This window comes from Colias philodice, chromosome 23, assembly GCF_061535455.1.
Source record: "Colias philodice isolate Cphi_HAF_F1 chromosome 23, ilColPhil1 Martin Lab GWU primary, whole genome shotgun sequence".
Classification (NCBI taxonomy): domain Eukaryota; kingdom Metazoa; phylum Arthropoda; class Insecta; order Lepidoptera; family Pieridae; genus Colias; species Colias philodice.
In genome coordinates, this window is record NC_143108.1 from 5,810,869 (window position 1) to 5,826,468 (window position 15,600).

Here is a 15,600-nt window from a genome sequence, read left to right on the forward strand (position 1 = left end):
GTCAAGTTGGTTTGTATGTCACCTTTTTGATAAATATTTATTTTATTAGCGTTATTAGCTTTTCGCCCTTCAAAGGAAATTCCCTTGGCAATGAGATGTTTCACTGCGGTACAAATAGTATAAGTCATTCTATAGTCTCTTCATTATCTCCGGACATAAAAATCATATCATACAATCGGTCCGTTGCGCCGTGAAAGAAATACAAACAGACAAACACTTTTTTATGTATTTAGCAAGTGAGATAAGGAAAAAACGTGATGATCGCGTCTTCTTACTTTCGTTTGCATAACAATGATACATACATACAATATACGTATACATTGTTTTTCATTTTACACGCGTATCACACTGTCAGTTCTTGCGAATTACTGTTCAAATATGTTAACTTTACAGCGTTTAAAAGTCGGCTTAACAGTATAAAGAAATTCATTATAGTATTTAATTTCCAAAGCATAAATATGTCGTACTAGATTTTCGCCCGCGGCTTCGCCCGCGTTTGCAAAGGAAAACCCGCATAGTTCCCGTTCCCGTGGGATTTCCGGGATAAAAACTATCCTATGTGTTAATCCAAGTTACCCTCTATATGTGTGCTAAATTTCATTGTAATCGGTTCAGTAATTTTTACGTGAAAGAGTAACAAACATCCATACATCCATACATCCATACATCCATACATCCATACATCCTTACAAACTTTCGCCTTTATAATATTTATTAGATTATTAGATTAGATAAATTAATGTCCTTGTGAAGTAATTACAGTTGTAAAGTAAACGCCTATTGTCATTTTATTGTGATCAAGTTCAAAGACATAGTGTAAACAGTTTTTTATATCTTATTTACTATCGCGGTAGACTGAGCTCACATCAAAGGCAGTTTGTAATTTAAGAGGACTAAATTAAATGTGGTTGTATGACCGTCAAACGTACTTTACTTTAGAAAATAAATTTATATTTGGCAAAAAAATAGGATAAAAATTGATTTTTCCCTAAGATGAAGTGTTAGTTAAATCATAAATGAAATATGCGACCTATTGTCTTCTATTATTTTAAGAAAGTAATTATTCAAGTTTAAATATAACAAAAAACCCATACTTTAATGAGGATAAACTCGTGAAATTATGAATTTAAAACCCTAATAAATGTACAAAGTTTGAATTAAATCTGATAAATTTTAAAATAATTTAAAAGTAATAAGTGTTTCTGAAGTATAATCCAACCTTATGCATAGGAAATTAATGAAAAATAATAATTTCATATACATAAATTGTAAATTTTCAGAGGGACCCAGCATCGAAACAGTGCGTGCCCAAGAAGGGCGAATACAACGTGTACTCGACGTTCCAATCGCACGAACCGGAGTTTGACTACCTCAAGTCTTTGGAGATTGAGGAGAAGATAAACAAAATCAGATGGCTCAAGCGCAAGAACCAGGCGCACTTTCTGTTGTCCACAAACGACAAGACGATCAAGCTATGGAAGGTTAGTTTGGTATGAATGATTTTATATTTAGTTTTAATGCATTAAAATTTAGTAATACTGTAAATTTTTAAAGAATAAAACATGATACTGGGGCGGGATTTTGGGGATTTTGCAAAACAAGTGATTGGGCTGAATAGAGACATCGATTTTTCAATTTGTATTCGAGTATAACTTATTTGAGAGCATAGTATAAGGTGTAGATCCAAAGAGACTAAAAGTAAAAAAGTCCTTTGTTTCAAAAGATTGCTTTTTGTTATTTTCAATTTAAACTTTTACCGTATATTTTCTGTTTCATTGCAACTTATGAATAGTTTCTTCTAACATATAAAATATCTTACAAATTACGACCAAGTATTTTACAATAATTTTCATTATAAAAAAAATTATACTTTAAAATAATATTCTATACATCACATTGTGTTGCGTCTTTATGATGGCAACAAATTGTGTTCAATTAGTTCGTTAGTCATTTAATAAAACTCTGGATGAGATTCGTTCAACCCTATATTTAGATGTTCTGTAATAAAGAACATAATGACGTCAGAAATTAGATATTATTAGATAGTGTATTAATATAATTTTGGTGACTATAATACGAAATAAACACCTTTATATAATATACAAACAGATTTACACGTTCTTAAAGTTAAAAATAATGTATGAAAAATATCGTCTAGTCAAATGCAATTTATTGCTATGTCATGTTAGTAAAAAAAAAGTACATATAACAATAATTGTCACTTTACAATATGATGTAAATGAGATGGAGAGATTTAAAATGTATAAAAGTATTGTTGGCGTCATAGACTGCGATGTTATTACGAGAACAAAGCGTCGACAATACTTGTCGTGCCTTTTCCTGACGTCACACACTTGTATTACGTGTCACAGTGTGAATAGGTTAGAAATGTCAATTAATCATGTGATATTAGTACCTTACTATCTTGTTAGACCTATTTTTGTATGATGCACTCGAATTATGAATTAATGCAATACTTTTCCATCTCTCTCTCTTTTGTCGTGTCTTTTGAAGTGAAACTTCTTTAGGCGTTTTGAGAGTAAAATTTCATGGCAATACCGTCACGTCATGGAGTACGGCGACGATTTTGTTATCTTTTAATCCTGCTAAAGAAGTTTCACATCTGATATGTGTTCTCGTTTTTTCTGTCAACTCATTATTATATCCTACTACTACGAAAGTTTGTAAGTGTGGATGTATGGATGTTTGTTACTCTTTCACGTAAAAACTACTGAATGGATTTGAATGAAACTTTACCACAATATAGCTTATACATCAGAATAACACATAGGATAGGTTTTATCCCGGAAATCCCACGGGAACGGGAACTATGCGGGATTTCCTTTGAAAACGCGGGCGAAGCCGCGGGCGGAAATCTAGTTGGAGATAAATAAATGAATTAGAATTGAATACTAAAGACGTACATATTGTACTACAGGTTTCGGAACGTGACAAGCGCGTGACGGGCTACAACACGCGCGAGGAGGGCGGGCGGCCGCGGGACCCGGCGCGCGTCACGCAGCTGCGCGTGCCCACCGTGCGGCCCGCCGACCTCATGGTGGAGGCGTCGCCGAGGTGAGTGGGGGAGGGGGGGGAGCGGGACAAGCGCGTGACGGGCTACAACACGCGCGAGGAGGGCGGGCGGCCGCGGGACCCGGCGCGCGTCACGCAGCTGCGCGTGCCCACCGTGCGGCCCGCCGACCTCATGGTGGAGGCGTCGCCGAGGTGAGTGGGGGAGGGGGGGTGTTGCATGACACGGGGACGCAACATGCAGCGTATTTGATGCGTTTAAAACGCAAGAACGCGCGTATAATATCTAAATATGTAGCGGTTCCAGGGAAAACTTAAATTTTATTGACAAAGAAGTTTTTCCTCACCCGCTGTATTCGCCAAATATTGCACCAAATATAATCTGTTTTGGTCATTGACACTTTCAAGCGATAGAAAATGATTAATTAAAAACGGTGCTTTTGCAAAAAGTATTTTTGTCAAAAAACTGAAACGGAAATTTATTTGTACACCTTTGTAATATAATAACTGTCGCAGTGCTTGGATACTATTTAAATCTACATAAAACAATAAACGAAAAATATTTGTTTCGTTCACGTGTTCTACATTAATTCCAATTGATTAAATGCAAAGTCAGATACCATCGTTTACAAATGCGTCATTTATTTTTATCACAGTTCAAACGTATTTTGCAAAAAGCCGAAGTCAAACAAAACAAATCCAATTAAAAAAGTTGAATGTCCCCAATACTCTATATCCTACAATCTTTACGAGACTTAAGGTGCTTTTCCATCAAGAATGAGCGAGGATTTATTTTTAAAGAACCAATAGTATCGCTTCATTTACCTCGCCTCGCTCAGCATAGTACTGGTAGAAACAGTGGTGATAGGTTTTTGTGCATACAAAACAAACGAGAGATGTGTGCGAGGAATGCGTGTTTATTAGTTCTATAATTTTGAGTAATAGAAGAGAAGACATTTCAAAACATTTTCGCACCGCACATTTTCATCGCACAAACTCAAACATTTATGTATTTATTTAATAAGACTTCTTCTAGAAGCACTTTTGAATCGTCAATACATATTTTATTTAACATTTACTACCGCTTTTGTGGTTTTGACCGCCTCCTTGGTACAGTGGTTGACTCGTGAGCGTAGAACCGAGGGGTCCTGGGTTCGATTCCCGGTGGAGACGAAGAAAAAAAAATGTCTCGGTCTGGCAGGACACAGAAGGCTGATCACCTACTTGTCCCTAAAGAAAATCGATCAGTGAAACAGATGTATGAATAATGCATCTGCCCCTTACCCCACTACGGGGACACGGGACTTCACACACTGCTTTTGTGGAAACCCCCACAGCACAGCTAGACATCCTCGCACAGCTTTGATACAAAAGCACCCTTAACGTCAAAGTAGCTACTTCGCGGCGACAAATATTTACTCTACCACTTACATACATCACGTTTATTGGAAATCATGATTTATCTAATCAGTCGTTTACATTTGCGTGTGGGATATATGATGATTGGCTTAATGTTTTAGCAAAATAATAAACGCACGACCGACGCATTCTTGAAATTATTACATTATATTGTGGAATTTATGCTTATGTCGAGATGATTATAAACAGGTTTTTTTGTTTGTTTTAATTGTCGAAGATAAGATAGTGTCTCGATTATATAATATCAAATATCAAATACACTACAATATATTGGATCAAATGCATATTAAATGAATTATATAATACAATAGAATCAACATCTTGATATTATCAATTCCAAACAGATTTTTTACCAGAATAGAACTTGTTCTATGGAATTATGATGGACAATAATGTAACAAATAAGTAATGCTTATTATTAAATGACATGTAGTTTTTTCCAGAATATATTTAAAACGGTAAACACTACAATTTTTTAGGGAAATAAAAAAAGCTGTAATGGTATGCAGATGACATACTAAAAGGACATTATGTTTTTCATAACATTACTCCAAAAAGGACAAACTAAAAAGTAAAAATCATCAAATAAACTTAGTTGTCCATGAAATAACACGACTTTCTTTCATTCTAGATTAAAAGAACCTTCAAAGGTGTATAGCGCCCGGCAAACTTCTTGGGAAAAAAGTAGCGTGGTGGGGGAAGTTTGCGCATCAAGTTTTAGTACATTTTTATATGCCCAAGCTTCCCCCACCACGCTAAAAAGTGGCCAAGTTACGTGCCGACAACTATATTAATCCTAGAAATGTATGCATCCATACTATTATATTAATATTATAAATGCGAAAGTAACTCTGTCTGTCTGTCTGTTACTCAATCACGCCTAAACTACTGAACCAATTTGCATGAAATTTGGTATGGAGATATTTTGATACCCGAGAAAGGACATAGGCTACCTTTTATTGCGAAATATGTACCACGGGCCTCTAGTATCTTAATATATATAAATCTCGTGTCACAATGTTTGTCCTCAATGGACTCTAAACCGATCATAATAAAATTCGCACACCATGTGCAGTTCGATCCAACTTGAGAGATAAGATAGTTTAAACATGTAGGTACCACGGGCGAAGCCGGGGCGGACCGCTAGTATGTTTATATGAATTAACTATTAATATTAAGTAATATTGTATTTTCTAGTGTTTGATTTTACGCGAGTATTATACATTTAGAAATTAAAGACTTTTAGACAACTCGGTCTCCCCGTAACCACGCTCGCTGTAAAGTGTTCGAAACGGGAAAATAATATAATGAATAAATCGCGTTTAAAATCCGTTAAAAAGTCTTTAATTTCTTAAGTTATATTATAATTTCCAGACGGATATTCGCGAACGCGCACACATACCACATAAACTCAATTTCGCTGAACTCGGACCAAGAGACATACCTCTCGGCTGATGATCTGCGCATCAATCTGTGGCACCTCGAGATCACAGACCAGAGCTTCAATATTGTGGACATCAAGCCGGCCAATATGGAGGAGCTTACTGAGGTACTAAAATAAATAAATAAATGTTTATTTTGTTGAAATTGATTTTTTTGGTTTCATGGCATTCAAATGCTTTATAAATATAAATTTATAAAGAATAGAAAAAATTCGATCCGGTGTGTCCCTTAGACACATAAAACTGAAAGAATAGAATAAATTCGATCCGGTGTGTCCCTTAGACACATAAAAACTGAAAGAATTGAATAAATTCGATCGCTCTTGCGGGTCACGAGTGGCTGAATTGGTCAGGCATCCGCCCCGGAATGCCGCGAAGGGATGCGGGTTCGAGTCCTGCCTCGTGATCGAATTTTTTCTATTCTTTATAAATTTATAAATAAATCTTTATCATGGTATTAAAGTATGGTGATACAATAATATTAAACATAGAACAGACATGTCCAGCCTATTGGCTGTTGAATATAGCATGCAAAACGTACCATAAAGGAGGAACTAAGATAGTAAAATAAGAGCGTGTGTGTCGAGCACACGTGTCAGAAGTGAAACTTCTTTGGCAAGATTCAAAGATACCAAAATCTTCGCGTTATTTCATGACGTGATGGTATTGCCATGAGGCTTCTAATATTCTAAATAAATTCTAATTGAATTCAAATTGATTCTCCAATTGCTCATATTGTTTTTACATGTTTATTACAGGTCATCACTGCCGCGGAGTTCCATCCGACTGAATGCAATCTCTTTGTATATTCTAGTAGTAAGGGTGAGTGTTATTTGAGTATATTTGAATATTTAATTCATGTTTAAAGATTTATTCGTTTCACAATTCATTTAAAATAAAAAAATTGGTTGTCTGTAAAGTCGGTTTATTGACGATAGTTGAACGTGACAACGTCCGATTGTGCTTCTTTGTCGCTCGTTCCGCGCTCTCGCTTGCACTTCAAGCCTTACGGAACGCCTCAGAGCGAGGTAACGCCGCATGAGTCATGTTTTTTCGTGCGTGCAGCCGGCTCTATCAAATTATAAGACGTTGTCACGTCAAAATATTTTTTCCCATTTTAAATTGTCATTGCCTCTTCTCGCCCAATACTGCCAGTAAGTGTACTATTATGCTCATCGGGATAATAGTACAGTGAATTAAGCACGTTTATAATCGAAGCACAAGAAAATACTACCGATATCAAATATGTACAATGAAATTTAGCACACGTGAACGGCAGCTATGCGGGTTTTTCTTTGAAAACGCGGGCGAAGCCGCGGGAGGAAATCTAATACTTTATAATTTATATTATAGTAATTGCAGTAATAGTAGAACATATTAGTCCGGGATACATCGCCCATTTTTGCAAGTGATTACTATCAAGCTAATTTTTCGTGAGTAGCTTTATTTTGATGAGATGCCCAATAATTTCATGTTCAAAACTCTCGATTGTGGTAGCTACCAGAGGAAACAAGGATAAAATATTTTGATTTGATGGTTCTCAAATATTAATTACTAACTGAATGTTTTTTTTGTTCAATCTCAAGATAATTATCTAAATTTTTAGAAAAAATATTTGTCCTACAAAATCTATGGTTTGATCAAAGAGTCCCCCTTTCCAATGTGTATCGATAACGAAATCATCATAAATGATTATTGATTACTAACCAGCTGATTTTTTTATTTTCACTTATTTAATACTTATATAATTCAACAGACATATTGTCCTACAAATTGCGTAGTAAATATTTGAGAACCGTCAAATCAAAAATTTTCATCCTTGTTACCTCTGTAAGCTACCACAATCGAGAGTTTCGTACATGAAATTATTGGGCATCTCATCAAAATAAAGCTACTCACGAAAAATTAGCTTGATAGTAATCACTTGCAAAAATGGGCGATGTATCCCGGACTATATTGAAATAATATTATAAATAACGATATTACAATTCTACAAAGACGATAACTTCTTGTAAACTAAACTGAGAGAGTACTAGAAATATCATAGCTCTATTTTAGTTGAGACACAAATAAAGAGGAATATCCAATCTAACAGCACAATAGAAATAGCCCCTGTATTTATGTTACAACAGCCACAACCTAAGCTAAAACCTAATAACTAATATTATTGAAAATGACAAAATAATACTAATACTATAAAGAGGAAAGGTTTGTAATTATGTAATTACGTATGTATGTATGTATGGTTTTCACGCATAAACTACTGGACCGATTTCAAAAATTCTTTCACCATTAGAAAGCTGCATCTTCACTGAGCAACATAGGCTATATTGCATTTTCAAAAAAATTAGAGTTCCTTACCAAAAATGCAATAATGTAACCCAAGGTGTAAAAAATTCCTTAATAAAAATTCTGTCATCGCGTGCGCTGCGGAATCTATTGAAGATAGAACAAAAAAATGTTCTACGGTATTATAGAATGGATCAATATCTATAAGAAAGTCTGCGATACCATATGTCCATCTTCAGTAGTTATGTTACTACAACAACTTTTTTACGTTTTCAAAGTAAATAGCAGTGTTGGTGGTGACAGTAATCAAACCATGTTATCCATACACATAATATATTAATTTTTATCCCATTAAATGATGTTATATTATAGTTTGTTTCAATACCAGCAAAATACATTTTAAATTAAAAAAATTGGATATTCTATTCAAAAGATATAACGAATTTTTAAAAGTGTCAATCTACAGAAAATAGTAGGTATACTGCTTAATACAATGAGCAGGCGTAGTGCGGGGACGGGATGAAGGTGATTTTCATGTGATTAAAAATTAACAAAAAAATGTTCTACGGTATTATAGAATGGATCAATATCTATAACTAATATTTGTAAAATGCTTAGGTACAATAAGGCTGTGCGACATGCGCGCGGCCGCACTGTGCGACCGGCACGCGAAGCTGTTCGAGGAGCCGGAGGACCCGCACGCGAGGTCCTTCTTCTCCGAGATCATATCCTCTATCAGCGACGTCAAGCTGAGCAACTCGGGCAGGTGAGACTTGGGATATTCGATGGATAGGAATATGCATAAAATGTTTGTAAAACGTGATCTTTTTGTGTAAACGAAAACTTGAGTTTTCGTTTACACAAAAAGATCACGAAAGAATGCTCTTGCTCTAACTCTCTCTTTATGTATCAAACTTGTGTAATCAAATTTGATTTTCTCTGTTTCAGATACATGATGTCTAGAGATTATTTAGGTTTAAAAGTATGGGATCTTAGAATGGAAACAAAACCTGTAGAAACATATCCAGTAAGTGTTCAAGTTATTTACTTAGTTCATAGCATTTAAGGAAAATAAAATCCTCTTTAGCTTATTACTAAAACAAGTAAACAGCTGTAATTTTTTTAAAACAATTTTGGTATATTCTGGTACTTATAACTTTTTTATCAAACAAACCATAGTTACCTATATACATAATTTGTCATAAATTGGAATTAATTTATAAAATACAACTAAATAAGCTTATTATTGTGTTATTTTAAAACCCAATTGTATTTCTCAGGTGCATGAATACCTCAGATCAAAGTTGTGTTCGCTGTATGAAAACGACTGCATCTTCGACAAGTTTGAGTGCTGTTGGAGTGGGGACGACCAGAGGCTCATGACGGGCTCTTATAATGGATTCTTTAGGTAGTGTTTGTGTTTTGTACTGTTTTGTTTGTGGGTTGAAGGACGCGGTTTGTTTTTGGGTTGCATTTTAGGTGGTAAAAAGACTTTGACCATCACACCACGGTTCGGAAGGAACACTTTTGTTTTCAAATTGTGTTTTTTTGAAGGGAAAACTTCTTTAGCGGCGTTGCACTTTTTCTGTAATGGGTATAAAATCTTAAACTCGCGTCAGGACACGTGACCTGATCGAAAAAGCGTAAGACGGATGGATATCAAACATGCTCAACGTTAATAATCAAGTTTTCACTTCTGCCGGCACTCCTGGAGTGCAACCCGTCTTTTTTTATATACGGTTCTGCCGTAAAAATGGTTATTTATACGAATTGGTTAATTTTAATGTGTTTTTATAACGTTTGCAGGATATTCGAGCGCAGCGGGGGCGGTGGCGGCGGCCGGCGCGGGGAGCTGACACTGGAGGCGTCGCGCGAGGCGGCCGCGCGGCCCCGCCAGCCGCTGCGCGCGCGCCGCGTCGCCACCACCGCCAAGAGGAAGAAGGTGGGTGCGCGCCGCTCTGCCCTGTAGTTCGAGCCTGCAGCGCGCGGTCACCCCTGTAGCACAGAATACATAATAGTAGCTAAACGCTACAGAACGGACACTCTCCGCCTCCCGCCAAAATTAAACACTTACCTCACCCCGCACGATCAGGCTAAAAATGGTCCACATTTTTCTGCAAGGACGATACGCAACGAAGATTGACAACATTAATCAAATTGACTTAAAGTAATTTTATTATTTTGGATTTGTGATTATCGTTTTTCGTAGAAAATGGTTAGGTATTGTGCTGTTTACGGATGTATTTCATCAGAAAAACGCGAATTTTATTTACGCTAGTCACAAAATATATGCCAACCTTAAAGCGTTAACACACACATTTGCAGTCTCAACAGTGTGACTGTCAAAACGGTAATTTTGTACGGAGTGTCCGGGGTGTGCCTGTAGTGCGGCATGCAGCTCTAGTGTGCGAGCTGACGCTGGGCGTCGCGCGAGGGGCAGCAAGGTGGGTGCGCGCCGCTCTGCCTTGTAGTTCGAGCCTGCAGTGCGCGGTCACCCCTGTAGTGCGACATGCAGCTCTTGCAACCATTGAGATAATATTACTACGTAAGGAGGAGACACCACGAACAAAATCTGTTCGCCATTTTTTTGCTCTAACTAAGTTTTAAAAATTATTATCTAGTTAGGTTTTAGTCACTTTTCCGTATTATTTGTGCAATATCATAACACACACGAAGGCATATTTGATGCGTTTCACTTTAAAACAAATAAAAAATGAGCGTGCAGCCATATGGCTTATGGTGAGCGGAACATAAGTGATGTAGGCGGTGTCGTCTCCATATGTATATCTCAATGCTTGCAACGCGCTATACTTGGACGACGTCGAAGAAAACGACGCTTATAACCCACGAGGACAGGCATACGTATATACATACGCTGTACATGCTACACTTTAAGTAACGTACCGTTCAACTTACAATTACAAAACTCGGACAGTTCGACATTTTACATTGCAACGTATACGCCTACACTTTACATAATATGCCATACACTGCTAATTCTTTCATCCTACACTTAACCATCTGCTACTATACTACACATTATTATACAAGATATACAAGTATTCACTGTTAATTCTATTACACACTAGGTTTCCGTCCGCGGCTTCGCCTGCGCAGTCAAAGAAAAACCCGCATAGTTCCCGTTCCCGTGGGATTTCAGGGATTTGGTCATTTTCCCGGGATAAAAAGTAGCCTATGTCCTTTCTCGGGTATCAAAATATCTCCATACCAAATTTCATGAAAATTGGTACAGTAGATTAGGCGTGATTGAGTAACAGACAGACAGACAGAGTTACTTTCGCATTTATAATATTAGTATGGATTTTAACATATCCCCATTCCCTTTCAGGACGAAATAAGCGTCGACTGTCTGGACTTCAACAAGAAGATCCTCCATACTGCGTGGCATCCACACGAGAGTGTTATAGCTGTAGCGGCGACCAACAATCTGTTCCTGTTTCAGGACAAGTTTTAGCGCAGCCAACACTCTGTACTGGGCATATAGAGCATATAGAGCATATACAGGGTGACTGGTAAGACGTTTGACGAATTTTGACAGGAGCTTCTACTCATGAAACTGAACAACTTTTGTTCTACAACTTTGCTGAATTCGTAGAAAAAAATTTGGACTTTGTAAGGAAACTTCGCTAATCAGCTGACCGATTTCCATACAAAGTCCAAATTTTTTTCAGCAAAGTTGTAGAACAAAAGTTGTTCAGTTTCATGAGTAGAAGCTCCTGTCTAAATTCGTCTGACGTCTTACCTTTCATCCTGTATAGCCTGTGTATAACTCGATACGAGTTCGAGTTCGTTTGTGAACACCCTGTGTTATTTGTGAAACATCCTGTTTAATGCCGGTTTATTTTTAAAAAACAACACCGATTTTTTTGTCGAGTCTGTGAAACAACATCCTGTATAATATTGCCGCTTTTTTGTCAAGTTTGTGAAACACCATTCTGTGTAATAATGCCAGTTTAGTTTTGATTTAGAAACAACATTCTGTATAGTAATGCCGGTTTCTTTCAATTCGAGTTTGTGAACATTCTGTATACCGTTCCTTTTTCTACCACTCATATAACGTTTAATTTATATTGGCATTTGTGTAGCGTCATCTCGATACATATGAACATTATAAAGTAGACCGGAAAAAAACATCCTGTATACTAAATTTTTAACAGCTTTACTTTTCCTAGACACAAGCTTGTTATAACTAATATGTCATCGAGTTAACGTAACAAAAAAAATAACACAACGTCAATATGTTTGTTCAAGTATTAAAATCACCCTGTATAGTCCGCTTGCACAGTTTGGATCGGCGTTAGAATATTCTGTTTTTATTATTTCCATTATAAACACTCTGTATAAGAGTAATATTGATATAAAGAAGAGATGAGCGATTAATTAGTATAAATAAAAAGACATGTGTCACTCGGGGACTGCCGCGGTAAAGCTATTGCATGCTATGCCTTCAAGCCACACCTCCGCGCCCGTCCCCGTGGGGAGCGTGAGGTTTTTTTGTTACGGAATTTCTGGATTCGGTCCCCGCGCTCAAGGCCCGCGATAGAAGCTATGCAATAGCTTAATAACTGCCGATCTAATATGTGATGCCTTATGATCTTTTGAAGGACTCAAATTTGTAAGAATTTAATTTGAAATAGAATTGAATCGTATGAAAATTGTAGATTTCTGTGTTTTTTTATGGTGTCGTGTTCTTCGGAAGATCTTAAAGTATTGGAAAAATTTCAAAATGATTATTGTTTAAATGAAAACTTTATTTAACAGACAAATATGTTATTTTTAATTGGAATTACGAATATCAAAAGTTGTTCCAAACTATTTTGTTTATGAAAAAGTAAATAAGTAAATAAGCTCTAACGTGATTTAAAAGTGAAATTATTTCAAAGGCTGTAACATTCCCTTAACAGCGTTGGCATTCGCTATAAAAAGTTTTATCATTAAAAACCTAGCATTTAGACTATTTTTTTTCCGTTTTTTCCAAATTTTCCTTCAACTAATAGTCGAAACTCAGTACAGAGGTTAATATAGGAAAAAGATTAAAAAAATAAACGCCATAATAATGCTTCGTTTTTTGCGTCCGAAATTACAATATAGTCCATACCCCAGGCTCTTCATAGCCGTAACGCTTTATTATAGAATAAGTAGGTGAATCGAATATATTAACTTGTTAGTTGTTGTTTTTGTAGGGTAGTTGCAATTTTTTCATACAATTCCCAAATACATTTGATTTTTCGTCGGTATATTGAAAAACACAGACACAGTTTATTTAAGTATTTTTTTTCACAACGCATCAGCAAGATTACGTTCAAAAAGTGCGGTTTCTTTTTCTTTAAAAAAATATTGTGTAGGTCACAGATAATATAGAATTATGAAAGTATTGCAACAATCCTACAGATGATATATTACGAACAAAATATAACCAAAATGATTTGTGTCGTTACCACCGGCTTATGGGCCTAAATGGAATCCATGTTTAATTAAAAAATGGCTATATCGTACAATATTTCTTACAATAAATGAAAACGCAATGGCGCAACCGGCAGGACGATTCTTCTGTGCCCAAATTAATTATTATTATAAGCGCGAATTTAACAAACGTACGGTCTAAAAGACCAATAATGATACACATATTGTAGTTTATGTATATAGCTTTTTTGTATGTAATTTCCTTTTTTTTCTCTCGTCAAATTATTGTCAAACCGAGTTCTTTTAAATTTTAAATCGTTAGTGAATTTCAATTGAATAACATCTCAATGCGCTTCTACTTAAGGTTTTAATTTATTTTTTCAAGTCACTAGTTGACACCGAGATTAGTTAGTATCGAAGTAATAATAAGATATTTTCATAAACACGGAATACCGTAGCGTTTAGTTGTTGTGAGGTGATTTGAGAACTGTGTGAAAACGGGTGGTTCTTGTATTAAAAATAGTTTTTTTTTGCTTATAAATTAGTATGGAACTCATATTGTATTTAAATTCTAGTAAATAAAGTGAATATAATTGTATAAAAGCAGAATAACTTTTGATTGTAAACAGTTTTTTTAACTTGATTTATTTGCCTTTTAATTTGGTATTTGAAATAATATTTTATAGTAAAAGAGAACCGCCCGTTATATTCCAAGATTTAGTACTAACTTTAATTGACAAGGACTCGTATACGTAATAAGTGAAGTAGCAGTGTCAGGGCCCGTGCCTTACTGGACGTAGATGTTTGTTAAACCTTTTTATTTATTATTATTATCTATTTTTTTTTTATTATTATTTTGTGAACGTTTTTTGTTGTGCAACTCGTGAGTGAACGAATGTTTTCCAACTACCCTCGATAACATTTGTCTTCATTAGAATAAAGAGGGTGGTCGTGTTATGTTTTTGAAAATATAAGAACACTGTTTTAATTACGCATAAGGCGTGTAATAAATATCAAATCACTTTCGTATCATGGGATTAATCGGGCATAATTACTTATTGTTTATAACTCGAAGCTTGGAATATTGAGAGCGAGAATAATGTAAATAAGCGTAAGAACGAATGGAGGCCTGAATAATAAAGTAATAAAAAAAATATCGTCACAATTGTATTATTGTATTGTACAGTTTATTATATACAGTTTGTACTCGTGTTGAAAATTATGTTCATCGATATTCGTAATGAATTTTTTTGTAAGCCTTTTTATTGTATAATTTTAAGGAGTTAGTCCGGTGTCGGTCGGAGCGAGTTAGTTTTCGTTCGGGGCCAAGGTCAATTCCGAACGCGTCGTAATTTAAGCGTAACATTATGCTGTCCGCTACGATATTGGCTGATAGATAGTGATAAATGTGTGATAATTATCGTGAAAAAAAATATGCCTTCGCAGCTAAGTTTTATAATGCTTCGAAAGCAACATAGGAATTGACTCCGACCCCCTCCCCCCGATGTAAAAAAAATGTAGTATAGACAACGTACGTGCGGTGTGTGAGAGATGCGTGTTAGTTTAAGTCTAGGTTAGTTAGGCAAAAACTGTGAATGCGAACAGTGATTACTACAAAAAAAAAAAGTTTTTTCTTTCATGCTCGATGGATCAACAGTCATGTGATATGAGAAATTTCATTTGTATTGGGTCGTATTTAGTGTCACAACGAATAGTGCGCGCGCCCGTTTTGACGTTTTATCGATTCGCGTGGTAAGTGATGTTCTTGCTGTTACGGTTATGGCGCTTTAAAGTTATTCGATGACAGTTACGGCGCGAATCGAAACGTATAATGTTGTAGTGTTGTGCCATGAGCGGGGCGGGCGCGCGGTGCCGGCAGTGTTGTTGAATCCAAAATATTTCCTATAATATAAATTTTTATATCTGAATTGAATTTGTTTTATTTACCCAGTATTGTTTCTACTACATACCCATTTACTCTTGCAAAATATACCTA

The 15,600-nt window shown here is 35.8% G+C and overlaps 1 protein-coding gene across 3 annotated transcripts in view; it reads left to right on the forward strand.

Annotated features, from left to right (window-relative positions):
- The window catches only part of tws (protein phosphatase 2 regulatory subunit tws), a 44,941-nt gene extending 29,409 nt beyond the window's left edge, over positions 1 to 15,532 (forward strand). For all 3 annotated transcript variants that reach the window (XM_089709928.1, XM_089709930.1, XM_089709929.1), the window contains 9 exons: positions 1,281 to 1,481; positions 2,939 to 3,075; positions 5,824 to 5,998; positions 6,650 to 6,713; positions 8,799 to 8,946; positions 9,129 to 9,207; positions 9,461 to 9,588; positions 9,987 to 10,122; positions 11,530 to 15,532. In XM_089709928.1, the coding sequence (XP_089566054.1) occupies positions 1,281 to 1,481; positions 2,939 to 3,075; positions 5,824 to 5,998; positions 6,650 to 6,713; positions 8,799 to 8,946; positions 9,129 to 9,207; positions 9,461 to 9,588; positions 9,987 to 10,122; positions 11,530 to 11,655 (1,194 nt within the window). In that variant the 3' untranslated portion in view covers positions 11,656 to 15,532. The remainder of the gene's footprint in view (positions 1 to 1,280; positions 1,482 to 2,938; positions 3,076 to 5,823; positions 5,999 to 6,649; positions 6,714 to 8,798; positions 8,947 to 9,128; positions 9,208 to 9,460; positions 9,589 to 9,986; positions 10,123 to 11,529) is intronic.
- The last annotated feature ends 68 nt before the right edge of the window (positions 15,533 to 15,600 follow it).